A 26,055-nucleotide genomic window follows, 5' to 3' on the forward strand; every position below is an offset into this window, starting at 1 on the left:
CTTTTAAATTCAACTAACAAATAGTTTCAGTTGGTGATACACTGCACTTAATGCTTTAATTATGGTATACTTTTTATTCATGTCCTGTTTCTTTAGAGGGGAAGATTAGTATACTTAAACAAGAATCGTGTACTTTTCTTACTGATGCATAGCATTATAAGCTATGGGTTGAACCCTCGTGCCTGTTGAGTAAATTTGTAACTCACATGCTTATACTTGAGGCCAATTGGCAAAGGCTTAGACACATACTTTTGAAATGGGTGCTGTCAGTCAAGCATGTTCCTTTTTGACGAATTTCATGTCGGCTTTTGTCGTGCATATAGAATAGGAAACAGAAACTAAACACACTTTTCTAATTTCTGACGTGTGGGTTGGTAAGAGCAATATTTATTTTTAAGATTAAGAAGGGCTTCTTAATTCCTGCTATCATTTATTTGAGATAGATGAATATTTTGCTACAAACACACTTTTTTAGTTTCGTTGTCATAGATTTCAGTCCCACAGTCCAACCAAAAGCACTTCAGTGCCTCCATCAGTAAGCAAACATATCACAGTTTATAACAGCATGAAATTTGGTGCTGATTCTGACTGTCGTCATTCAGTTCAGTACAAAATATGGCCTATACAAGCACTGTTTATAAAGAGAATAGCTCAGCAGCCACCTATTTCAAGCAAGTATTTGATCCTGATAGTTTTTGTGGCTTTTGTACTCTTTTATTCAACTAATAACCAGGAACCTGATGTTCTCATTTACCGATGGTCCTATAGAGGCATCAACATTAAATTAAGACTGTTTCAAAACCAGAAAAAAGTTCAGATATGTGATGTCACATTTCCCTTGTGCTTATAAGCCTGTGCAGTGTTCTGAAACATTACCACCGCAACAATTATTTCAGTTTGTTTGTGGAAGGATAAAGTATTGGCTACTGTGCCTAGAGTGCTAGAAAGATGAAAACATAACACAGTCCTGCCCCTAATTAAAACAAGGTCAGCGTAATAATCTGTCCTCCCTGAATCAACACAATACAACGCAACAATACGTAAGAAATACATGTACCTTCCTCATCATACAACTGTTCACTTTAGGGAGTGGCTTCAAGCCGGTTTTGTCTTTGGAGGAGCTCTGATCTGAGTAGACGTTTGTCTACAAAATAACATAATAATCCATTTTGGTTTCTAAGAACACCAAATAAAACAATTAGTAAACATACTTATAACGCTAAACGTGCCGGGATAAGAGACAGGCTATGATTATCCCACCAGCCAACATTGCTTGAGTGCAATACATAACTAAATGCAATGTTTAAATACTGTTACTGAGGACTCATATCTGTGGGTGGGGGATGGGGAACACAGTTAGTGTGCGAGGGGAAATGCTCCTACGGATAGGGCCTGGTTAGCTTGCAGAGTGCTTGGCTCTTCCTTGGTACAAGGAGACAATTTTGTGAACTATGTTTATTTATTTTAAATTAGTTTCACTGCTTTACCGAACTATTTACATCATATTTGTGGTAGGTTCTGCATCAAATTTGTATTTGTATTGTATTTCAAGAAAAGCTTGACATTAGTATATACATTATCTATTTAGTGTGCATGTACTGTGAAATTCATTATTGATAAGTGAAATCTTTTTTGTATACTGTATATACAGTAGTACCACTTATATACCACCAAATATTTCAGGCATGCTGAACAAGAAAAACTCAGTAAAGATGTTGCACACATTGAATAAAGGTGCCGCAATCTCACAACACTTTGTCTTCAGCCTGCAGATATCTTTGCACTTGTATTAGTCTCAAATACTTTTGACACAAGACACAGGCTTGTGCACCGTATTGCTCCTGGGCTCATCTTCCTGTGGCCGGAGATTTACATGTTGCACATACTGTATGTGAACAGCAGCACACATTTGGATCATGTAGTAAATTGCACTAATGTTCCCAAACAATGTTGTCATCCAACAGGTTCCTCTCATTTCCTCCAATAGTGAATGTGGAGATGTTTATCAGTTAAAATAGCCTCTGTTTGTGCTTATTATGTATAGTCACAGAGATTATGTGAGATATATCAGGATAATATCGTGACATGTTTGACTTGTCTCGAATTCAATTTTTAATTTGAATCTTTTTTAATTTTTTTATTCGGATTTTGATTCGATGTCTGAAATTAGGTCTGTGGTTAACACAAGCCGGGTACCTGAACGATATAAGATCTGCCAGTAGACACCCCTCTACAAAAACACTTTAAAGGCAATACAATAATCAGAAAATTATTATATAGTGTAAGAAACTTCAAGAAAGATCAAGAAAGGAAAATGCTCTTCCGGCTGACATATTTATTTGGAATTGTGTTTTAACAGACAGACAGACAGACAGACAGACAGACAGACAGACAGACACAGAGAGAGAGAGAGAGAGAGAGAGAGAGAGAGAGAGAGAGAGAGAGAGAGATGCACTTTAACAAATAATAGTTTAAGTTAAGATAACCAGTAAAAAATTACTCATCAACTTTTCTCACCATCAGAAACAGCTGTGACAAGTCATTTGGACTTCTGGTAGTTTGTTGCCCGTGACCTTAACCTGTTTTTACAGAAAGGGTAAAAGTACACCCCCTACTGTTTGAAAAGGGTATGAACCCTATAGAGTCTATGCTATGGCAAACGTGCATTCTTATCTTAATCAAATGTCTGTACTTGAATCTTACTGATGTTCATCAACAATTCACTGAGTCAAATTCCTTGTATGTGTGACGTACTTGGCAATAGACAGTTTTTTGTTGATCCTGCAATCCGACCTCAAATAGGCCTATTCCTATCTGCCCTTCCTGTTTACTCAAGCAACAAAACACTTTAAAAAGCACACAGGAGTAAATAAAACAAACAATTATTCTGGTTGTACATTTTGACATTTATTATATTTTTCTGAGCAGTATTGTCACTCACTCACTGTCTCCAAGAAAAGCACAGACACACATTACATAGAATACCAGCCAAGATCAGACCACAGCAATATGTAGCCTGTAATGATCTGACAGTGAGTCAGTCATTGCAAAACTTGCACTGTACATTACTCAGACCCTGATAATTTTATCTTAAATTCTGGTGGAGATCCCAAAGTTCACTAAAATACAAATTTGTCTATATTGGGGAAATGTGAAAAAAAATCCTGCACACAATATCTGGAACATTTATATTTGCTAGAATAGTGCAGCAGTACAAATCTTTGGTTGGAAAATGTCCCTTGATGTAAACTTAGCTTCAATGAAAATCTGGAAGAACCTCATTCAGAATACAAAGTGTTCAAGTCACGGTGGAATTAACATTTTCCCTCAAAGATCTTTTCCGCCTAACCTATAACTGTACAAACATTTGCTATCAAAGATCAATTCCTTGACACATCTAACAAACAATGTAATATTAATGTAGGCGCATCAAACATACGCAGTTGACATTATTGACGAAAGAAGATGACCCGCTTTTTTCCATTTCCAGTTACCTTAGCATCTCATTACTAAACCCCTGTAAAAATGATTGGGTGTTTCAGGGTTTCTTAACTAGCTCTTCTTTACTTATTCTACTGAGAATTATTAAGTAATATTTACACTAAATGTATACCACTGCTCTACACCATTATTCAAATATGAATTAGTTGCATTTTTAAATATATTGAAAAATATTATAATGTATTTTTAACATAAAGCGTCAACAAAACATAAAACAACAGCTTCATTCAAAGTACAGCACCTTTATTTGCTAAGAGGTAACTGCTGACATACAAACCAAAACCAACTTGTATATTCTGGTTGACATTGCCAGACAAAACATTTCTATATCAGTGCTGCCATGAACAAATCTAAGAACATAAACGATTCGTCAGTTAACAAATATTTTGATAGGAAATTTGATCTCTGAATACTTTTAACAGAAAAGCCTTTAAAAAGATAATTTACAGATATAAAATGTTAAATAAAACTTAAAATTGCAAAATCTTATCAAGAAACACAAGTACGATCATGAACACATCTCTTGCTTTCTGTGTATTTAAAGGGGAAAGATTGTGTAACCCTGTTTAATCTCAGAGTTAACTGTGTGGTATTGTTTTTTGTCTTTTATTTGGTTTTAACAGAAGAGCTACCACTACAGTTATTTGTGTACTTGATTTATGTACTTGATTTATGTACTTTGAGTTAGTGACCAAGAATGTGTTAAAGTGACATTTTTGTGTTCACAGTGGAACTTGCCACGTACCAGAAAATCTAACATAAATTGAACATTCCAAATTAATGTAATACTGCTCTTTTCTTTTAAAAGTAGTCGAGAAATAAATATCCCTGACTATAGCTCTGTGTATGGTGTCATTCCAAATATTACCTGCCTACAATTGTAACAAGTCAGTGTTTCTGCTATATAGTTAGGAGGCAAATTCCACGTATGTGTAAACACACATGGCCAATAAAGCTGATTCTGATTCTAGCATCAGCTCAACTGATCAGTTCACACACCTTTTGCAAGCGAAGCCCCGTGGCGCCCATTATCGGACAAGAAAAGAGACAAATAAGTCAAGTGACGTTACCTAAAGGATCTCCGGAACCACAACGTTGATTAACTTCATTTTATATTATATAAATACAGTAAAGCCTTGTGGGAAGAGTTCAATCAACAACTTTTTTGAAGAATGGGTACTTGCAACTTGAAGAATGGGTACAGGGAACCCCAGAGCGCCAGAGCCCCCATGTGTGGGGGCTCTGGAGTGCATAAGGTATTCAGAACTCAAACACTGACTTGACCGAAGAGTTAACAGGAATTTACAGCATTAATTAAACATATAATCTACCCCAATGGCTCCAAGTCCATTAATTTCTACTCCTTCGGTTGAGTTCTGCCATCCTGTCATTCTTTAGCTAAAGAAAAGCAATACTTCTTCTCTGACGTCACCCCCTGAATACGTGCAAGGTTGCCAGATTTACTCGTATTACCCAAGTACATCTTACTTTGTTAGTAGTTTAGTTAATATTATTTGGTGTGAATGATTAAATTTATTTCTCAAAATGAGTATACATAATTAAAAACAAAGTAACACATTCAATAAAAGGTGACCTTTTAAAAGTAAAATGACTGAAATAATAATTGATTGTAGGATTGAAACATATAATCAATATATAATTACGTGGCCACATTTTGTTTTCAGTGCAGGCTGTTCAGGATGCATCAACAGTTCAGAAGTCCACACTTTCTACCTACAGTCACCTTATCTACTTGACCACAAGTAGTCAAGATGCTTGATCCTGCTGTATTCAGTGATATTTTTCACTTTGCCAGCCATGTTTTATTTTTTTTACTATATTTGAATAATAATGATTACAAAAAGAAGTGTGTACAGCAAAAGACTGAAACAATAATCAAACAAACGAAGTTGGCCCAAAGACAAAAGAAGAGATGAGACATAAACAGTGTTACATATTTTTATTTGATTCATTATAAATATACTCTCTACAAAGGCAATTGCTTTGTAAAAGATTTAATTATTATTATAACAATATGGGAAGAAATCTTGACATCCCACATCCATTAATGTGATGACAGATGTTTTATTACACCAGTGTGGAGCTTCGCCTCCCGCGAGTAAGTTGTGCAGTAGCTCTGGTGCAGTCTGTGTGGCCACAACCACACTCATCCACATGGGTGTATGAAAAGGGGACCACATCTCCATTCAGGCACTGCAAGTCAACAGTCCGATTGCTGGAGCGTATCTCCCTACAGCAGGAGCAAGACTGCTGCATAGCAGCTGCTGCTTTGGAATACCTAAAGAAAGCAGAGGCAGGGTTGGTTAATAAACTCAAAATCTGTACAAACCCCACCTAAACATTTAAAAGTTTCCACATTGTAGTAGGTTTCCTTACTTGGTGAAAGTGTTGCAGGATCCTTCACAATATGGCATATCTACCTCCTGGTTAGACTGACAGCTGTTGTGCAGCACATGCATTTTCATGGATACTAACTTGCAGGCTTTGTCAATCTCCATGCCTTTTCAAAAGAGAGCCACAATTAGCTGGATTTAATTTAAGTACCTTTTACCCAAAAGTAAAGAAAATGTCATACTCACAAATTTTACAACAGCCATTTGCTGCAGTCTGAATTGTGCCCTGAGGAGGTCAAAATGTGTTTTAACATTTGTTTTCACATGCACAGACAATCCAGATCCATTTGTTTAAAGATGTAAGTGGTACTTACTGGTTGGCAGTTGCTCTGCTGGAATGGCGGGCAGACAATGTGTGAATTGAACGTTGTTAAAGTATCCCCGACCTTAATACAGGTGTAATGCTGACACTTATTCTCCGGTGGTGACCAGGTATCTCCTGGCTGGATAGCAGTGAGATGGATATACACACACACACACACACACACACACACACACACACACACACACACACACACACACACACACACACACACACACACACACGCACATGCCGATATCAAGATTAAAACTTTAAAACTGAGGTTACTGAGGTACTGAGGCTATTTAACATTATCATGTGGAGTCAGAGTCAACAGAGATGATTCAACTTACCTTCAAGAGGTTCTTGGTACCATTAACACTGACAACACAGTGTGTCTGTACACACTTCCCACAGCATTCATCTAAATCAGTTACCAGATATGCATATCCCTGAGAGAAAGGGGGAGATTAAGTTGCCTTATCCATTTTGTTGTGTTCCCTTTCCTAGAAAACATTTTATGAGAACAACGACTTGTATTGTGTGTATAAATATAATGGTTGAAATTTGTCTTACCATTTCACAGTTTTCTTGACATTTCTGAAACTCACACCTTATTTTGAATAAACCAGAACCGGGGTCCACCTCATTGGTACAGGTACAATCCTGACATGCAGGCCCAGGAACCGAAGAGCTAGGCTAGTAGATAAAGAATAAATGTATTGTGTTTTTAGCCATACAGAACTTGTGCAGCAGACATCAACAAACAAACAAACAAACAAAAGTGATATATTTCCATACATTTCATATTTACCTGGTACTCATTGTTTTTGTAGACACAAACTCTTTTAGGCTCTAGAAAAGAGCAACACATTGAGAATTACATAAATGTGCCACTATCATTGTTAGGTTTTCATATAAATTCAAACTATGAATGAATGTGCTTACCACATATACGTTCAGCACAGCATTTTCCGTCAGGAACACTGACAACTGGCATAAATCCTACTGGACAGTTCATGTTGTAGGCTGGGCAAGTGCTGCTTTGACATTCTGTGGAGATAATATTAGGTTAAAAGTAAATGAGATTATTATCAATGTATAACATTCTGAAAACTCTGGAGGACAAATGTGCATTGATACTAGATGTCTTACGGCAAACAAAGGCAGAACAGCAGGAGTCTGACGGATTAGTTTGGTTGACGAGGACAAACCCAGGGCCAGTGCAGTTTGCTATCGGTGGTGGTGGGCATGCCTTGGGTTTGCAAGTCACAGTCTTGGACTCCTCACAGATGCAGTTTTGGCATTTGTACTCAAACTTCTCATTAAACTAAAAGAATAAATAAAAATTCAGAATCAGAATTTAGAACCATGTATTTGCTAGGTATGTTACACATACCTAAAGTGCACAGACAATTGTAAAAGGTTAGATTTGAACTGATCATGAATAAAAGACTCACCTCACGGGGAATGCCCTCAGGATCCAGACATCCTGTTGGAAAATGAACACTTCATGATTGATATGATGTAATCAGCTGAATGATAAGACTTGAGAATATACACCACACTTACCACATTTATCAACACATATGCTAGACTCTTTGTTGAAGAGTTTCATTCCATCAGGACAAAAGCAGCCCTCAGTAGTGTAGTTCATGGTTGGTTCATTAGAACTATAATATTGAATCGTCCACAAAGAACAGTTAGTTGACAGTTTTTCTTCCAGATCTTCAAAACATAGCGAATTCAATACTATGTACTACTTATTGGTAACAAGAAATATCTATTGTCTCGACCCATTATGATCTTCGTCTCAGGAAATGCTCATAGCACTTTGTAGTTTAACTTTATTAAAGAAATTGTACTTTCTTGATTCTTGTTGTTCTGATTTGTATTCATGGTTGAATGCACTTATTGTAAGTCGCTTCGGATAAAAGCGTCAGCTAAATGAAATGTAATGTAATGTTTAAACTTACTTGTCTTCACAGGTGGGTTGTTCTGCAGGACCACATGGCTTGTAAACTTTGTCTGACGGGCAGTCATTTGCTGTTAGAGAAGAAAATAACTCAATTAGTTGTTTTGAAAATACATACTTCCTACCTACTGTATATAATAAAAATGTGCAGCAGCCTGTTTAATGTGTGCTAGATGTAACCAAAGTAAATTAAAGAAGTTACCCCGTTTGATTGCACTGATCTCAGCATTTACAGTCAAGGGGTTGCTTACCACACAAGCTGGTGTGGTTCCTCCAGTACAGACAAATTCCAGCCTGAGCACAGGCAGCAGCATATGTCTGCAAACTTGTGCACTCCACTGCTGGGTTGGCAACATGGCAGCTATCAAAAACACAACCTTGGTAGAAATGGTCAGGAGAGACAAAGGGGTGGCACGCTGCAAAGAGACTGTGAAAGTAAAACACAAACAAAAATAAAAAATGTGTTGTCAAACTAATGGGGTTGACTACTACTAAAACATATTAGATACTACAATATATTAGATAATTTGTACCTGCTCTTAAGCATGTGACATATGGAGTCTGGCTTGCATGGAGTAAAGGTTGGTAGAGGTCCAGGTATATTGGTGGGCAGTACAGATGGTATGTGGCAGTTGGGTTGGTAAATGTGTTTTGCAGGCCAATAGTCAGCCATCACTGCACAATTTTCTACTAACTTGCCTCCAGGCAGCTTGCAGTCATCAGCCTGGTTGTTATTGCATGTTCCTGATGGCAGTCACAAAGCAGTTTAAATTACAGTCAAATTAAAAGAAAGGATTTGCCAATATGGCCACAGGTGAAAGATATGTTCTTACCACAATGGCCCTGTGTGTTAGCGCCAAAAGATTGATATGGAAGGGTGACACTAAAGCCAGTTATTCCAAATGTAATGACCACTTGAAGGCGAGGAATCTCCAAAATCAAGTTAAGGCCAGTATCCAAGATTTTAACACCTTGATGTAAATAAGGTAGTTTCAGACGGACTCCATTTTTCAGTGCCTATGGGAAAGAAGTGAATACACTATATGATAAGAACAAATATTTTGTACTATGACATACGGATTCATCAAACTATTCCATATACATTGACAGTGATAATCTACTTAAGTAGTGAGATAAGTAGTGAGATTAACCAGTGAGATTTTCTGAAAATACAATACAACTTTATTATGACTATATATTGGCTCACCTCCAACTGCACTGCTCCAAGAAGGTTATGATTTATAAGTGTGACAACCTCTGATTGGTACGATATAATTATTGATCGTGGACAAGAAACATCTTCAGTGGGATCACAATAGACATTGTCAATATAAATGTTCAAATTATGTTTGGGTAAAATCTCTTCCATTAAGACGTAAGTACAGTTTCCTTGATAACTGTAGTATAATCCATCAAATGTGATGTAATGTGGATCTCCCCAGCCTTCACAAACACCTGAAAAGAAACAAAACAATCAGTTAAAAATGGCAAATTTACTTATAAGAGAAATGTAAAAGTGAATAAATACATCATACACCCTTTTAACCACAGAATGGCTTACAGTCACAAGCGTAATGCTGGCAGCAGTGGTACTCATCAAACACAAGAACTGGTTTCTTTCCATTGGTACAAGTGATGTTCTCAAGGGGTGGACATTCATATGGAATTATTTCAATTGTATTATTCTCAATGCATCTGGCCATGGTGCAGTTGCACAAAAAGAAGGTCTCATTTTGCTGATGTAAAGAGAAAAAAGGGGACATATTTAAAGTATGTTGCCATGAATGCAATTATGTTTTAATGTGAAAGACACAAATGGATTCTTACTGCTACATCCCATTCAGGGCAGGTAGGAGGAGTTGTGGGAGTGGGTGTAGGTGTAGGAATGGTTGTGGTATCGCAGGAGGCAGTCTCGTTGTGAATCTCACAAATATCAGAACATATCATTGTGAGACATACACCTGATCCAATGTGTTTCATGTCTAAGATTACATCCCCTAAAGGTGAGAAAAAAAGGAAAAGAATAGATTAAACAGTGGTAGACCGCAAAACAAAGATGAGAACTAATTTAGCTTGTTGCGATCAGAGAAAGTATTTGTATTTTTTTCTTACCTGGACTATAATGCTTTCCATTAACTATGCAGAAGCATGGAGTAGTTAGAGAGACTTGGGGAACAGTTGATGGAGGCACTGATGTTGACAATGTGGGACCAGTAAAAGGTGGTTCAGGTGGTGCGGTGGTCGATATTGTGGTAGTAGTTGGCTCTTGTGTTGTAGTAATAGATTCAGTTGGTGGGATTGTAGATTTTGTGGTTGTGGTTGGCTCTTGTGTTGTAGTCGGTGGTTCAGTTGGTGTGGTGGTTGATTTTGTGGTAGTGGGTGGCTTTTGGGTTGTAGTAGTAGATTCAGTTGGTGGGATTGTAGATTTTGTGGTTGGCTCTTGTGTTGTAGTAGGTGGTTCAGTTGGTGTGGTGGTTGATTTTGTGGTAGTGGGTGGCTTTTGGGTTGTAGTAGTAGATTCAGTTGGTGGGATTGTAGATTTTGTGGTTGGCTCTTGTGTTGTAGTCGGTGGTTCAGTTGGTGTGGTGGTTGATTTTGTGGTAGTGGGTGGCTTTTGGGTTGTAGTAGTAGATTCAGTTGGTGGGATTGTAGATTTTGTGGTTGTTGTTGGCTCTTGTGTTGTAGTAGGTGGTTCAGTTGGTGTGGTGGTCGATTTTGTGGTAGTGGGTAGCTCTTGTGTTGTAGTAGGTGGTTCAGTTGGTGTGGTGGTTGATTTTGTGGTAGTGGGTGGCTTTTGGGTTGTAGTAGTAGATTCAGTTGGTGGGATTGTAGATTTTGTGGTTGGCTCTTGTGTTGTAGTCGGTGGTTCAGTTGGTGTGGTGGTTGATTTTGTGGTAGTGGGTGGCTTTTGGGTTGTAGTAGTAGATTCAGTTGGTGGGATTGTAGATTTTGTGGTTGTGGTTGGCTCTTGTGTTGTAGTCGGTGGTTCAGTTGGTGTGGTGGTTGATTTTGTGGTAGTGGGTGGCTTTTGGGTTGTAGTAGTAGATTCAGTTGGTGGGATTGTAGATTTTGTGGTTGGCTCTTGTGTTGTAGTCGGTGGTTCAGTTGGTGTGGTGGTTGATTTTGTGGTAGTGGGTGGCTTTTGGGTTGTAGTAGTAGATTCAGTTGGTGGGATTGTAGATTTTGTGGTTGTTGTTGGCTCTTGTGTTGTAGTAGGTGGTTCAGTTGGTGTGGTGGTCGATTTTGTGGTAGTGGGTGGCTCCTGTGTTGTAGTCGGTGGTTCAGTTGGTGTGGTGGTTGATTTTGTGGTAGTGGGTGGCTTTTGGGTTGTAGTAGTAGATTCAGTTGGTGGGATTGTAGATTTTGTGGTTGTGGTTGGCTCTTGTGTTGTAGTCGGTGGTTCAGTTGGTGTGGTGGTCGATTTTGTGGTAGTGGTTGGCTCTTGTGTTGTAGTAGTAGATTCAGTTGGTGGAATTGTAGATTTAGTGGTTGTGGTTGGCTCTTGTGTTGTAGTAGGTGGTTCAGTTGGTGTGGTGGTTGATTTTGTGGTAGTGGGTGGCTCTTGGGTTGTAGTAGTAGATTCAGTTGGTGGGATTGTAGATTTTGTAGTTGTGGTTGGCTCTTTTGTTGTAGTAGGTGGTTCAGTTGGTGTGGTGGTTGATTTTGTGGTAGTGGGTGGCTCTTGGGTTGTAGTAGGTGGTTCAGTTGGTGTGGTGGTTGATTTTGTGGTAGTGGTTGGCTCTTGGGTTGTAGTAGATTCAGTTGGTGGGATTGTAGATTTTGTGGTTGTAGTCGGCTCTTGTGTTGTAGTAGGTGGTTCAGTTGGTGTGGTGGTCGATTTTGTGGTAGTGGTTGGCTCTTGTGTTGTAGTAGTAGATTCAGTTGGTGGGATTGTAGATTTTGTGGTTGTGGTTGGCTTTTGGGTTGTAGTAGTAGATTCAGTTGGTGGGATTGTAGATTTTGTAGTTGTGGTTGGCTCTTGTGTTGTAGTCGGTGGTTCAGTTGGTGTGGTGGTCGATTTTGTGGTAGTGGGTGGCTTTTGGGTTGTAGTAGTAGATTCAGTTGGTGGGATTGTAGATTTTGTGGTTGTGGTTGGCTCTTGTGTTGTAGTAGGTGGTTCAGTTGGTGTGGTGGTTGATTTCGTGGTAGTGGTTGGCTCCTGGGTTGTAGTAGTAGATTCAGTTGGTGGGATTGTAGATTTTGTGGTTGTGGTTGGCTCTTGTGTTGTAGTCGGTGGTTCAGTTGGTGTGGTGGTCGATTTTGTGGAAGTGGGTGGCTCTTGTGTTGTAGTAGGTGGTTCAGTTGGTGTGGTGGTTGATTTTGTGGTTGTGGTTGGCTCCTGGGTTCTAGTAGTAGATTCAGTTGGTGGGATTGTAGATTTTGTGGTTGTGGTTGGCTCTTGTGTTGTAGTAGGTGGTTCAGTTGGTGTGGTGGTCGATTTTGTGGTAGTGGGTGGCTCTTGGGTTGTAGTAGTAGATTCAGTTGGTGGGATTGTAGATTTTGTGGTTGTGGTTGGCTCTTGTGTTGTAGTCGGTGGTTCAGTTGGTGTGGTGGTTGATTTTGTGGTAGTGGTTGGCTCTTGGGTTGTAGTAGTAGATTCAGTTGGTGGGATTGTAGATTTAGTGGTTGTGGTTGGCTCTTGTGTTGTAGTAGGTGGTTCAGTTGGTGTGGTGGTCGATTTTGTGGTAGTGGGTGGCTTTTGGGTTGTAGTAGTAGATTCAGTTGGTGGGATTGTAGATTTTGTGGTTGTGGTTGGCTCTTGTGTTGTAGTAGGTGGTTCAGTTGGTGTGGTGGTTGATTTCGTGGTAGTGGTTGGCTCCTGGGTTGTAGTAGTAGATTCAGTTGGTGGGATTGTAGATTTTGTGGTTGTGGTTGGCTCTTGTGTTGTAGTCGGTGGTTCAGTTGGTGTGGTGGTCGATTTTGTGGAAGTGGGTGGCTCTTGTGTTGTAGTAGGTGGTTCAGTTGGTGTGGTGGTTGATTTTGTGGTTGTGGTTGGCTCCTGGGTTCTAGTAGTAGATTCAGTTGGTGGGATTGTAGATTTTGTGGTTGTGGTTGGCTCTTGTGTTGTAGTAGGTGGTTCAGTTGGTGTGGTGGTCGATTTTGTGGTAGTGGGTGGCTCTTGGGTTGTAGTAGTAGATTCAGTTGGTGGGATTGTAGATTTTGTGGTTGTGGTTGGCTCTTGTGTTGTAGTAGGTGGTTCAGTTGGTGTGGTGGTTGATTTTGTGGTAGTGGTTGGCTCTTGGGTTGTAGTAGTAGATTCAGTTGGTGGAACTGTAGATTTTGTGGTTGTGGTTGGCTCTTGTGTTGTAGTCGGTGGTTCAGTTGGCGTGGTGGTCGATTTTGTGGTAGTGGGTGGCTCTTGGGTTGTAGTAGTAGATTCAGTTGGTGGGATTGTAGATTTTGTGGTTGTGGTTGGCTCTTGTGTTGTAGTCGGTGGTTCAGTTGGTGTGGTGGTCGATTTTGTGGTAGTGGTTGGCTCTTGGGTTGTAGTAGTAGATTCAGTTGGTGGGATTGTAGATTTAGTGGTTGTGGTTGGCTCTTGTGTTGTAGTAGGTGGTTCAGTTGGTGTGGTGGTCGATTTTGTGGTAGTGGGTGGCTTTTGGGTTGTAGTAGTAGATTCAGTTGGTGGGATTGTAGATTTTGTGGTTGTGGTTGGCTCTGGTGTTGTAGTAGGTGGTTCAGTTGGTGTGGTGGTCGATTTTGTGGTAGTGGGTGGCTTTTGGGTTGTAGTAGTAGATTCAGTTGGTGGGATTGTAGATTTGGTGGTTGTGGTTGGCTCTTGAGTTGTAGTAGGTGGTTCAGTTGGTGTGGTGGTCGATTTTGTGGTTGTGGTTGGTTCTTCAGTAGTAGTAGTAGTAGAAGTAGTAGTGGGGGGGTTAGGTGAAGGGGTTGCAAGGGTTGTGGTTGGACATATCTCTACCTCACAACATACTCTGATCTTATAGTTGAAACATTTTCGTGGCGGTTTGAGCTGGTCCTCTCCTCTACATATTAAACCATATCCCACATCACAAAAAACAACTTGGCTGTGATCACTCACAAAGTCATTAAAGTCTTCGTTAGGATAAAGTGTTGATCTACAGTCAATTTCTTTTGGAGTTTTGCATATTGTTTTGTTATTATTTATGATGTTCTCATATGTTTCCAAGTCACTTTTGTCCTTTCCTGGCGTATGCACATCATACCACTCTGACCACTTACACGTTGTAATACAAGATGTAGTAAGTTCAGTTGGACGAGTTGTAGATTTTATGATTGTGGTTGGCTCTTGGGTTGTAGTAGTAGATTCAGTTGGTGGGATAGTAGATTTTGTGGTTGTGGTTGGCTCTTGTGTTGTCGTAGGTGGTTCAGTTGGTGTGGTGGTTGATATTGTGGTTGTGGTTGGCTCTTGTGTTGTCGTAGGTGGTTCAGTTGGTGTGGTGGTTGATATTGTGGTTGTGGTTGGCTCTTGTGTTGTAGTAGGTGGTTCAGTTGGTGTGGTGGTCGATATTGTGGTTGTGGTTGGCTCTTGTGTTGTAGTAGGTGGTTCAGTTGGTGTGGTGGTCGATTTTGTGATAGTGGGTGGCTCTTGTGTTGTTGTAGGTGGTTCAGTTGGTGTGGTGGTCGATATTGTGGTTGTGGTTGGCTGTTGTGTTGTAGTAGGTGGTTCAGTTGGTGTGGTGGTCGATTTTGTGGTAGTGGGTGGCTCTTGGGTTGTAGTCGGTGGTTCAGTTGGTGTGGTGGTTGATTTTGTGGTAGTGGGTGGCTTTTGGGTTGTAGTAGTAGATTCAGTTGGTGGGATTGTAGATTTTGTGGTTGTGGTTGGCTCTTGTGTTGTAGTAGGTGGTTCAGTTGGTGTGGTGGTCGATTTTGTGGTAGTGGTTGGCTCTTGTGTTGTAGTAGTAGATTCAGTTGGTGTGATGGTCGATATTGTGGTTGTGGTTGGCTCTTGTGTTGTAGTAGGTGGTTCAGTTGGTGTGGTGGTCGATTTTGTGGTAGTGGGTGGCTCTTGGGTTGTAGTAGTAGATTCAGTTGGTGGGATTGTAGATTTTGTGGTTGTGGTTGGCTCTTGTGTTGTTGTAGGTGGTTCAGTTGGCGTGGTGGTCGATTTTGTGGTAGTGGGTGGCTCTTGTGTTGTAGTCGGTGGTTCAGTTGGTGTGGTGGTTGATTTTGTGGTAGTGGGTGGCTTTTGGGTTGTAGTAGTAGATTCAGTTGGTGGGATTGTAGATTTTGTGGTTGTGGTTGGCTCTTGTGTTGTAGTAGGTGGTTCAGTTTTTGGGGTTGTAGATGTTGTGTTTGGCTCTTGGGTTGTAGTAGTTGGTGGAATTGTAGATGTGATGGTTGTTTCTTGGGTTGTTGTGGGTGTGGGGGTTGTAGTGCATGTTTCATTTTCAAATATCACTGTTGAATTTTTGCATATTGCATAGTAGCACATTCCTAAATTGTCAGTCACATTGTAAATTACATCATCTTCCTCGTATCTAGTATTGTTGTAAAAGCAACCTGGACATTCCTCCACACACAACCCAGTCTCCTCATCAAATATGGGCTTATCTTCTGGGCATACAGGGTAGCAGCCTGTACAAATCAGAGCATTAAACATAATGTATTATATTTTGACAGTAAGAGAATTGTTAATCTTTGTAACATTATTTTTTCAACCTTGGACACAGAAATTGGGTAGGTGGTCTTGAATCTCTTCTTATTTTGCAACATAAAGTATGCCAAATTTGATCAGTAAAACTACATTAATCAGAGGGAAGGTGAGACAGTGTGAGTTAACCTCTTACCTTCCAGGTTGGGTAATGGTTTGCTACAAATTTCTTCTGGGTTCAAACAGGTCTTGTAGCAAGGTTTGTGGCAGGGGTTGTAGTGCCACTTGCATTCATTTGGGTCATTATAGTAATCACAAAAGACAGCTAGAAAGAAAGAAAAATACAAGGTATGGTATGTTGTAAATATAGGAACTGTTGATCTGTCATTTAGTAAAAAAAAGACCTTCAACTTTATGCGCAGGATACAGGAAATGTGGGGAAAAAAGAGTTTGGTAATAACATGCAGCCAATAGTATAGCCAGCTGGGAATCAAACCAGGAATTTTCTGCTCAGAGCATTTGCACTGCACCCAAACCACTTGGCTATCAGGTTGCCCCTGCATTTAGTTGTATGTACTAAATCTAAGCATGCTATCACTCACTCACTCAGCATGCACTGATTCCTATAGAAATGTGGTGTCCATTAAATTATTAAATAGATAATACAATTAAAAAGGGTGGACTATTAGATGCCCTGTCGATAATGAAAAGACCAGAAAAGCGTAATGTTAATCTGAAGGTAAATTAGTTTTTTACTTACGACAGATGTCTGGTGTTCTCCATGCCACACAGACAGAAGCTGCATTACAAGCTTGAGCATAAGCTGCAACTGCTGAGCAAAAGCACTCGCAGTCACCTCCAGTGTCGCAGGCACATGAGTCTTTCACACAGTTTTCATAAAATGGGATGGGATCTACCTGTTCAATTATCAAAATATATGATAGATCAAAGTTAGTTTTCAACTATCCTACTTTAAATAATAATAATCAAATAGAAACAAATGTGGAATTACCTTATTGTGGCACTCTTTGAACGTATTTCCAGTTATAATGCTGCACATCATTTTTGCCCAGGGATGTCGATTGGGTCTTACTCCACAAGGGTCAGAATTCATATCTACATCTTGGCACTGGCTTAACACTTTCCAGCTATTTGCAAATTCTAACGTATTGCTCACAACCAGCTGACCCTGGGTGGTGAAGTCGTTCTGTCCATCACCATTAAAATCTCCACACAGGCCACATACCTCTCCCTGTACAGCCAAACAAAAAGAGTTAAGGACTTTTTTCACATAAAGATAATATTCCATATTAATACTCTTTGGCATTACAAGGAACACACATTTCCCAGGCATAAACATACTTGCTTCATGTTGATAGACATTTGTTGTGAATATTGAATATTGTACAGTATGAAAAACATTTCCAGCAATGATCATATACTTTCCATCAATACCAATGGTGAACCAAAACTTTATACTGTAGGTGGTGTAAGAAAAAAGACAGCTAGACCCCAGATGACAAAAAATGGTACATCATATCAAAACGCTACCTCTAAACATTTTCTGTAACAGATTTCAGTCATCATCATTTAAATAATGACTGTGACTCACGCTGTGCTGTGGTTCCAGGATGATGCGGATAGTAGTTTTGCCATCCCACATCACTACCAGACCAATGGCAGATTCTATCACCACATACAAGCCAACCTTCCTTATTTTGTACTGAATCTCAGCACCATGTCCCAAGTCGACCTCTTCATATTTACCCTTTGACAGTTTGACTTCCATTCGCTGTAATGTAAAAGAGATATTTTGTTGCTTTCATTGTAAAGTAAAAACAGCAATTTCATATGTGACAGAATGTATTTGATTATGTTGAATATTTTAAGCACAGAATGCATATCAGGTGTTGGCATGAGGTCTTACCCCTAGCTGGACTCTGACAGTTTTTGAGCATGTGGTGCCTGTAGATCCACATGGCACATTTTCTGTGATAACTCCAAAGTTGTCCTGTACGGTTTTATTGCCACATTTGTTCTGAAAAGAGAGAGATTTGTTAAACATTTCCGCTTGTTTCCTTTATACTAGACAGAGACCAGTGATCAAATCAAACTTCAGCTTGGCCTTTACTCAATTTCAATGCTTTAAGATCATTAAAGAAAAGCTAGAACATGAAATAAAAATGTAAGAGGAAGATTATATAGGTATCTGCATTTTTCATTCATATTTTGTATTATGACAAAAATGAATGTAAGTAAACATACCAAATATTGTTTTTCAACTTTGATGTTCAAGATTAGCAATAAGTTAAAATGTCTTAAATGTCATATCTGTGACGTTCACAGATAAAACCCAACACAACAGTATAAATTAAGCTCAGCTGGTCTGAAGTCACTACCTAATTACTAAATAGTTCACTGCATTTACTGTCTGCCATTTTATTTGAGTGTCCTAATTCTGAATGTGAAAATTGCAGTTGAATAACTCAACAACTTTCTTTGATGAAACAAAGTGATGATAAGTAAGTGTACGAATCTCAATTTACTGCCGGCTATTGAGTGTCCATTATATAGGCATTACTAAATGAGTGAGGAAGGGAGTGATTTCAGACACAGCCTGTCTTTTGGAAGATTTTTGACATGCTTTGTTTACCTTTACAGCAACATAAGCACAATGTCCTTGAAACCCATATGTTTTCTGATCAAATGTATTGTAGTGACCACTCCCATAAATAATGCAAGTTCCTGGACATGTTTTCTTGCTGCACTCCCAGCTTCCAGTTTTGCAGGTACTAGATCAGAAATGATTAAATATGGTACAGCGTTTTAAATATACGATCCAGTAAAACATGCAAGAAAATATGATAATATTTATGCAACATTATAAATCTGATTAGGGTCATACCAGGTGTTGCACTGGTCAGGGATTTGTGATCCAGGGGCATAAATCTGCTTATTGTGTTGACATGGACATTCATTTTCTTTCACACAGGAACCTTTGCCATCATCAAGGAGGCCACTTGGACACCGACAGCCAGATTCACACTCTGTGAAGTCCTGGGAAAATAGAAAGTTGACTGAAAATGAGAAAACATTACTGATACTATTAACAATCACTGTTGAAAACAATCTAGAAACTGCTGTAGAAACTACTGTAAGTATACACGTGTGTTACATCTTCCACGTAAAATACTGTCCACCATTACAATCTGAAAATAGGCTTAGCACTTACACAATCATCGCTGTCCAAATTTAAACAGGTTCGAGCACAGTGCAGTCCCTGCTCTCCTGTGCCCGCAGCAGAGCAGTTAAAGTACACTTTTGGAAAAGTGCATGCTGTAGCAGAAGTAGAAACTGTATTTAGTAAACACACTTATTATCAACAAGACCAGAATCTGTAACAAGCTGTTTGTGCTGTGGTAAAAAAAAAAAAAGATATACTTGATGAGCGGGCTCTCCACGAATGGCAATGAAGCATTCCATTGGTACACACACTAGAAAAATACATCAAAAATATAAGATGAAATGCACAACAATTTTAAATGTTAAATACTGCCGGCATTACAATCATGTGAAATCCTTAGTTGAGGATAATTTAAGTCCAATGTCACCAGCAACTGACTCACCAGTGCTCCTCTTTCATGCTGATGGACTTTCCTGACTTGACGTAGACTTCATTATGGTAGCAGGGACATTTTGCCATGGGAACGCAGATGCTATTTTCATTTAGGTAGAGACCCTCCGAGCAGGAGCAGCCATCCACAGGCAAGAAGTCAGAAGTGCAACTTTGCTGCATTGTGCCCAGTGATCTGCAAGTCAACTGGCATCTCTGATGCTTGTAAGAGAAGATTTGAGACACTGGGCAGCTCCTTGTGTATTTATCTGTTTTGTGCACAATGTGAGGATGGTTACTTCATAGTTTTATGACAAGCTAATGAAAGGGAAAATATTCATCAAACTCCAACTTTAACACAAAATAATAAAATAAAATAAATCCTTACCGCACACATCCTCTCTCCAGTCAGTCAAGAACACTCCCTTTGATGCACAAGCCCGAGCGTAGGACGAGAAGACGGCACACAAGCAGTCCTCACTCTTCTCACAGTTACAGCTCGCATAAGTACATCGCTGCAGGAGACAGCAAAACCTTTTAGAGAATTACAGTCCCATCAAAATGTAATTCAATGAATGATTGACAGAAAGGTTTTGCAGTACCTTGTAGTACATCTCAGAATCCACCACTGAATGGCACTGCGCAAAATTGCTGTCTGGACTCAGTAGCAAGGCGCACCAGTGTTTAGCATACCTCTCTGGAAAAACAATAACTTTTTATGTTAAATATCTACAACTCTGTAGAACGACTGAAATTGCCTTAAACACATCATAATTGCAGACTAGGAGTAATTGTTAAAAGCTGAGAATCCATTCAACATATACAGACAAAATAAAAACAGTTATAAAATCATCAAGCAGTGCTTTTTACCGTTTTCCACACTGAGGGAACAGGGGTCCTCAAGTCTTTCCTCTTTATCTCTGCACATGAGGTTAGCCTTCCAGGAGTTACCAAAGGTTACTGCTGTTCCCTCCACAATCCCCTGAGGAGTCTTCATGTCGTCAGACAGGATCATGTTGTAGTTCCCACATAAACCTGAAGAAGCCAAATATTTTTTAATTAAAGTAGAATTTTATCCTACACTAGTATTATATTATCTGAAACTACAAAATAGGAATATGGAAGGTGTCAATTCATATACTGATATGATAACTCAACTAGGAATTTAGTTAATTTACTCAAATTAAAATGAAAATAAATAAGGCAAACAAATATTATACAATGATAATTGAGGGTTTGCTGTGTTGTGTTATAGTTGAGGTTCCACAGTTTTATTCATGAAGAGAGAGAAGAAGAGGGAGATACAAGGGCTACATTTTGGAAGCCACATATACCCAAACCACTTATTGACCACTCATGTATTTACACTCATGTTATGTCTATTGTTTTGGTTTGTTTATTTGGAAGGATTCAGGGGTGTTGGGAAGACGATTACAGTTAAGACAAATATAAAACTTACCACGTGTCTTTGCTCTGTAGCTTTGTTCCAGGCTTACATAGACTTGCATAACAGGAACATGCTGGATCTGAATTTGCAACCCAAAACTGGTCTGGACCAAGATGTGAAAGGATGAAGCATGGAATATGTTGATGTCACCTTTGGATATAGACAAATACAAAAACAGTCAGGCCATTGATGTCATTGCATGAATGACAGATGACAACAACGCGTTTCATGTTTCTTGTTGAGTTTCTTATTGTCCGACCCACCTGAGTGGTATGGTAAACTGATAGTCTGCATGTTCTGCTTTACTGCGCCATCAGAAGTGAACATTAAAACCTGAATCAAAACAGAATCAACCATTTAAGTTGTAGTTGCAGATATCAGTGTGGAGCTATAAATGTCTACATCCTTCTTTCCTGACAGACTTTAACTCACATTGTTTCTGTCATTGTTCAGCAGGATTTTAAGGCTCTTAAGACAAGTGTCTGATTCTTGATTTGCGCAAGGAACCAACTGAACCAGGAGGGTAAACTTTGGACTTGCTTGATCCTGAAATATACAGGGTGGGAGCAATTAAACATAAATATATATATTTACATCAGATCCATAACATGGTATTATTTCTGCCATTTAATTGGACAAAGCTATGGCTCATTCACCTTGCTTTCCACTTTGGCTAGAGTGTAGTAACAGTCTCCATGGAAGGTGTAGGTTTTCCCGTCAAAGGTAGTTAAGTGTGAACCCTCTTCAATTGCACACGTAGCAGGTGTTTGAAGGCTCTCACAAGCCCATCTACCCTCAACACATGTACTGAGACAAGCCAAACAATTTAAGATAACAATAATCTAAAAAAGCGATCAAGGCGACCACATGAAATATTATGTTGATGACATATTTGACATACCATTCCTCCGTGTCCTGTCGGTAGATCTCACCAGAGTTATAGATTTGGTTGTGTTTGCACTGACATTTAGATTGAGCAATACACCCTCTCATGGAAATATCATCAAATACAGTTCCTGAAGAAGACACCAGTGACATGAACATGAACATTTGCAGACTGGGAATTAAAAATCTGAAAGAATCTTTAAGGGTCATAAAAAGTGAAACGTGTGAACAGCACTGACCAGGAGGACAGAAGCAGCCGTCAATTTTGTGGTCCTCACACAGTAAACTTGTGTCTGGAAGTGCACATGTGTCCACACAAGGGGAACCGCTCTCTTCATAAGTCATGTTGTATGGGCACTGTTTAGCTGTGAAGATATGGTACACTTGAAATAAATTGAGGTAAGTGTGACTTTATGTGAATTATTCAACAGTATATGAAGGGTGGAAGTAACTTAATATACCGTTTTTTTTTAAGTGTAACACAATGTTTTTTGTCTACTTATTTTACTTATACTTATACATAGTTGTAATTACATTCATGGGTTTTTGCTACATTTTAAAACACATCAATTGCTACTGAAGTCAGCCGGTAAAGTAAGAATATCTGGCCTTTCGTTATGCAGTTGTTAATGTCTTTTCGGATTATTACAAATAATCTTCTCATGACAGAGCAGCATGAGAAAATGTCATCATGTTCAGATAGAATCACAATACCTTATCTTCAATAGCATGATAATTACGATGAGTTTCTTTTTCATTGCTTTAGTATTCTCTCCACCCTGTACCGTATGAAATATAATGATTGTTGAAAAAACAAAACAGAGAAGAGAACGTACCACAGAACTGAGGCGTCCTCCAGTTGGGAGGCTGCCCTCCTGCGTGGGAACACTGACGAGAGAACTCAGACAGTGTACTGCACACACAAAAGTCATTTGTACTGTTGGCACAGCCACACATGTCCTGCACACAGGCCTGGATGTAAGGTTCAAGGTTAATCAGTTGGTTGCAGGAGCTCCAGGGCTCTGAGCGCAGCATCTGGTTACAGGTGGTTTGCTAAAAAGAAAAGGAAAAGGAGAAAAAGTTACTCTCTAAATGCTACCTGAGTATTTAACTAAATATCACTATTGCTAACACTCTGTGGATAATAAACTCACAAACTCCTTGCATGAATCCAGCACAGCCTCCAGTGATTCATCTTCCTCCTCAGAGGGGTCCTCACATTCATCGTTTGGACGATGGACTTTCTGTTTGTTTCCAAACTCAATGGGGCTGATTTTGCGACCTGTATTTCATTGTTGTTATATTGTGAAATGTCAAAGATACAGTTGATGGTTGTATAAATGCATTAATACATAGAGTGAATAACCATATATACCATTATGAATGAACTCATCGTGGACCGAAACACCGTTGAAGTCTCCACAAAGTCCACAAGTACGATTCACATATTCAGCATCCAGTTCCACCTACAACAGAGCAAGAGATTATGACAAGTTCTTTCACAATTCAAATTATATTTAAAAAAAGTAAAAAAAAAAAATACAATGGGATGGGGAATGGGATACATATTATGATTTGATAATTGATATTATTTCATTACCGCTATTATATTTCTCGTGTTGTCTAAGTCTAACTCAATAAAGAAAGTACATTGACTGAAAGAAAGTCTCTGTAATTAATTTATTCAAATAAGATCTGTAAGAAAAATAATTAGCATGATTGTATTTCTGAGAGGTTGGTCTGTTCCATCTTAAATAAAATAAAAAAGTTATCAAACTATTAAAAAATGTAGTTAGATTGTAGAGGTTGTTCGGCCTGGTATATCATACCATGACTGCATCGTCACCGTTCCACTTGACAGTGATGCCAACTTTAGATTGGAGCGTGATGTAAACTGCATTCTGTTCCAATTGTACCCCTCCATAGTAATATGGCGTTTTAACACTGGGGGAAAAAAAAGATATTTTTTTCTTAATTATGATGCATAATTATCATTAAAAAAAAAAGGAAAACACAGTTGATTTACTTACGGGAGGTCATTCACAGTGATCATGTCCTTGGTGAGGTGGAACAAAAGGTCATTGATGGTGACCACCACATGACTGACTGTAGGGTTTCCGTCGTTGTCTTTCCTCTTCATGTGCACAGAGAACTCCTGATAGTAGGACTCGTGGCAGTCGGAGACCAGGTTGTACTCACACGTACCGGGGAACTGGTACACATCACCGTCAAACGTCTTGAAGTGCTCTCTGCCCCAGGTGCTGCAGATGCTGCTGACATGGTTGCGAACTGAGGAAGATTTTTAAGTGTAGAAGACAGTTTGAGTTATGACATTTTCAACACGGCGGACATTGGAGACAATACGTTATTTGTTAGTTTGTATGAAGCAGAACAATCCATCCACACAGTATTCAAAACAATCAGATTTTTACCCAGTCTGGCTTGGACATTGGTGACACTGGCAACAGACAGAGCAAGGAAACACAACCACACACATTTCCACCTCATCATTGCCACTGTGGTCTTGCTGTCACCAAAGAAGGTAAGTTGGACTGCACTTGACAGCCCTTTATATTGAGATTGCACTTTTTTTGCTCACGCCTTCTGTCTTAAGTTTTATTGCCAAGACATGGGAAACATGTGCTGAATGGATGTCTGACGCCTTTCACAAGTCCCATATAGTCATTCAACATCCTCATCACTTTATTGAACAAATATGCACATTGATTAAGATATTGTATTCCTAGAGGAATGGGCTGCAATAAAAACAGTTTGGTTGACAGTGTGCTTCTTTTATTATATTAAACATGTTCTTTCATAAGTAGTTCTGCCACGCTGTGACAGAATGCATGACAATTAAACCTTTTAATGAAGTGATTAACTCTTAGCAGCCATGATACCTTCATATGAGAACTGTGTTAAGATATGGTTAAACAGGAAATATACATGTATTTTTGTATAATTTTTTTATTATATGTATTATTGTCCAACACTGTCACACCCGGTGCCAGCTGGGATATGCTTGAGCATGCAACACTGCACAGGATATAAACAGATATAGATTACTTTATGACTGTATGACAGTGTAAACAATGAAAAATGACACAGATTAATTTTCAGTAAACATTATACTGTACTTTATAATGATCACGATAGCAACAAATGTTAATTTGAAATAGCAACAAAAAAACATATAATTATGACAACATGACATCTGCTTTACATTTGATAGGCAGGAGGATCATTGTCAAACCTATCCACTATAGGGATCTCCTTCTGTTCAGGTCAATCCCTTTTCTTCACATTCAATCACAATACCTACTATATCGACTTATCGAACAATATATGGACATGACCTCAATCATTTTTAAGTCATCAATTCATCGTCCACAACTCTGGTGTGGGAACATTGTGGGTTCAACTTATACCTAGCTAATGGATCGTATATATTGTAACTTTGCACTCTTTGTAAACAAAGGTCCGAACTATTAAGAAACTGACTGGTACAATATTGCCTGTAAAGCAATGAATAAGTCTCTCTATACCCCTGTGCCAAATGTTTAATATTTAGTGCAATCTTTGTTAATAGAGCCCGAGAGACCATTTATTTAGTTTTGGTTGTATGGTTTTATTTTATTCATGTTTTATTTATTCAGTATATATACTTTTTAAATTGTGTTTAATTGTGTGGACAATAGCTGAAGGGCAATGTCAACCAATAACGTCCGATATTTACCTTCCCCAATGAGGTTATGTTAACATGTAGGCTTTGTTAACGATGTCATACAATGATTGGACGAATCCAATCATCCTGGTCATACTGTAAATAACAGGAGGCAGCAAACTGTAGTGCTACATCCTTGATTACAGTCATCAAAGAAACATATTTATTAGTGAAGTTATTTCATATATTCTCAGTGACCTTTTCAAGCTCCTCCAAGTGCAAACAGGACCACTCCCACAAGGAGACAGCTGCAGGATGAGTAAAGTGAAATGTTATTCCTGACCGACCGCATTCACAGTGTTGATTAAGGGAGGACAGTACACTCGTCAAATTACAAGACAGTTTTGATTAGAGGTGGGACAGTAGTCTCGATTTCTCTAATCCGTGTTGATGTAATACTATTTAACATTCAACACTGTCATCATTTCCCATAAAACCAACTGAAATGACGCCTTAAACAGTGTGTCTGAAGACATAACAGGATGTAAGATGGAGGAATATCAGCAATGTAAACAAAAAGTGGTCAAATACAGTCTATTGCTGAAGTATTTTTTACACATTCAATTACATTTTGTAATATATTCTGTTTTGAATTTAAGCAAGATTGATAGTTTTTCTATGG

General features: G+C 38.9%; 1 protein-coding gene across 1 annotated transcript; it reads right to left on the bottom strand.

Annotated features, from left to right (window-relative positions):
* Nucleotides 1-5,589: 5,589 nt before the first annotated feature.
* LOC306741097 (mucin-5B-like) lies at nucleotides 5,590-24,217 on the bottom strand (the record flags this gene model as incomplete). Its single annotated transcript, XM_079223350.1, has 45 exons — nucleotides 5,590-5,800; nucleotides 5,899-6,022; nucleotides 6,102-6,141; nucleotides 6,230-6,301; nucleotides 6,570-6,668; nucleotides 6,793-6,915; nucleotides 7,031-7,071; nucleotides 7,165-7,269; nucleotides 7,372-7,546; nucleotides 7,677-7,708; nucleotides 7,789-7,889; nucleotides 8,193-8,262; nucleotides 8,443-8,618; nucleotides 8,725-8,935; nucleotides 9,025-9,208; nucleotides 9,399-9,646; nucleotides 9,753-9,927; nucleotides 10,019-10,188; nucleotides 10,304-13,787; nucleotides 15,573-15,748; nucleotides 15,961-16,089; nucleotides 16,525-16,681; nucleotides 16,777-17,016; nucleotides 17,377-17,556; nucleotides 17,692-17,802; nucleotides 18,418-18,556; nucleotides 18,670-18,821; nucleotides 18,997-19,100; nucleotides 19,206-19,258; nucleotides 19,391-19,646; nucleotides 19,766-19,892; nucleotides 19,980-20,074; nucleotides 20,248-20,412; nucleotides 20,837-20,974; nucleotides 21,088-21,157; nucleotides 21,257-21,370; nucleotides 21,481-21,631; nucleotides 21,726-21,840; nucleotides 21,949-22,074; nucleotides 22,546-22,762; nucleotides 22,864-22,991; nucleotides 23,085-23,175; nucleotides 23,539-23,653; nucleotides 23,740-23,998; nucleotides 24,142-24,217. The coding sequence occupies 45 exons, from the start codon at nucleotides 24,215-24,217 to the stop codon at nucleotides 5,590-5,592; spliced, it is 9,525 nt and encodes a 3,174-aa protein (XP_079079476.1).
* Between the last annotated feature and the right edge of the window lie 1,838 nt (nucleotides 24,218-26,055).

The sequence above is a fragment of the Taurulus bubalis genome, assembly GCF_910589615.1.
Source record: "Taurulus bubalis genome assembly, chromosome: 9".
Lineage (NCBI taxonomy): Eukaryota > Metazoa > Chordata > Actinopteri > Perciformes > Cottidae > Taurulus > Taurulus bubalis.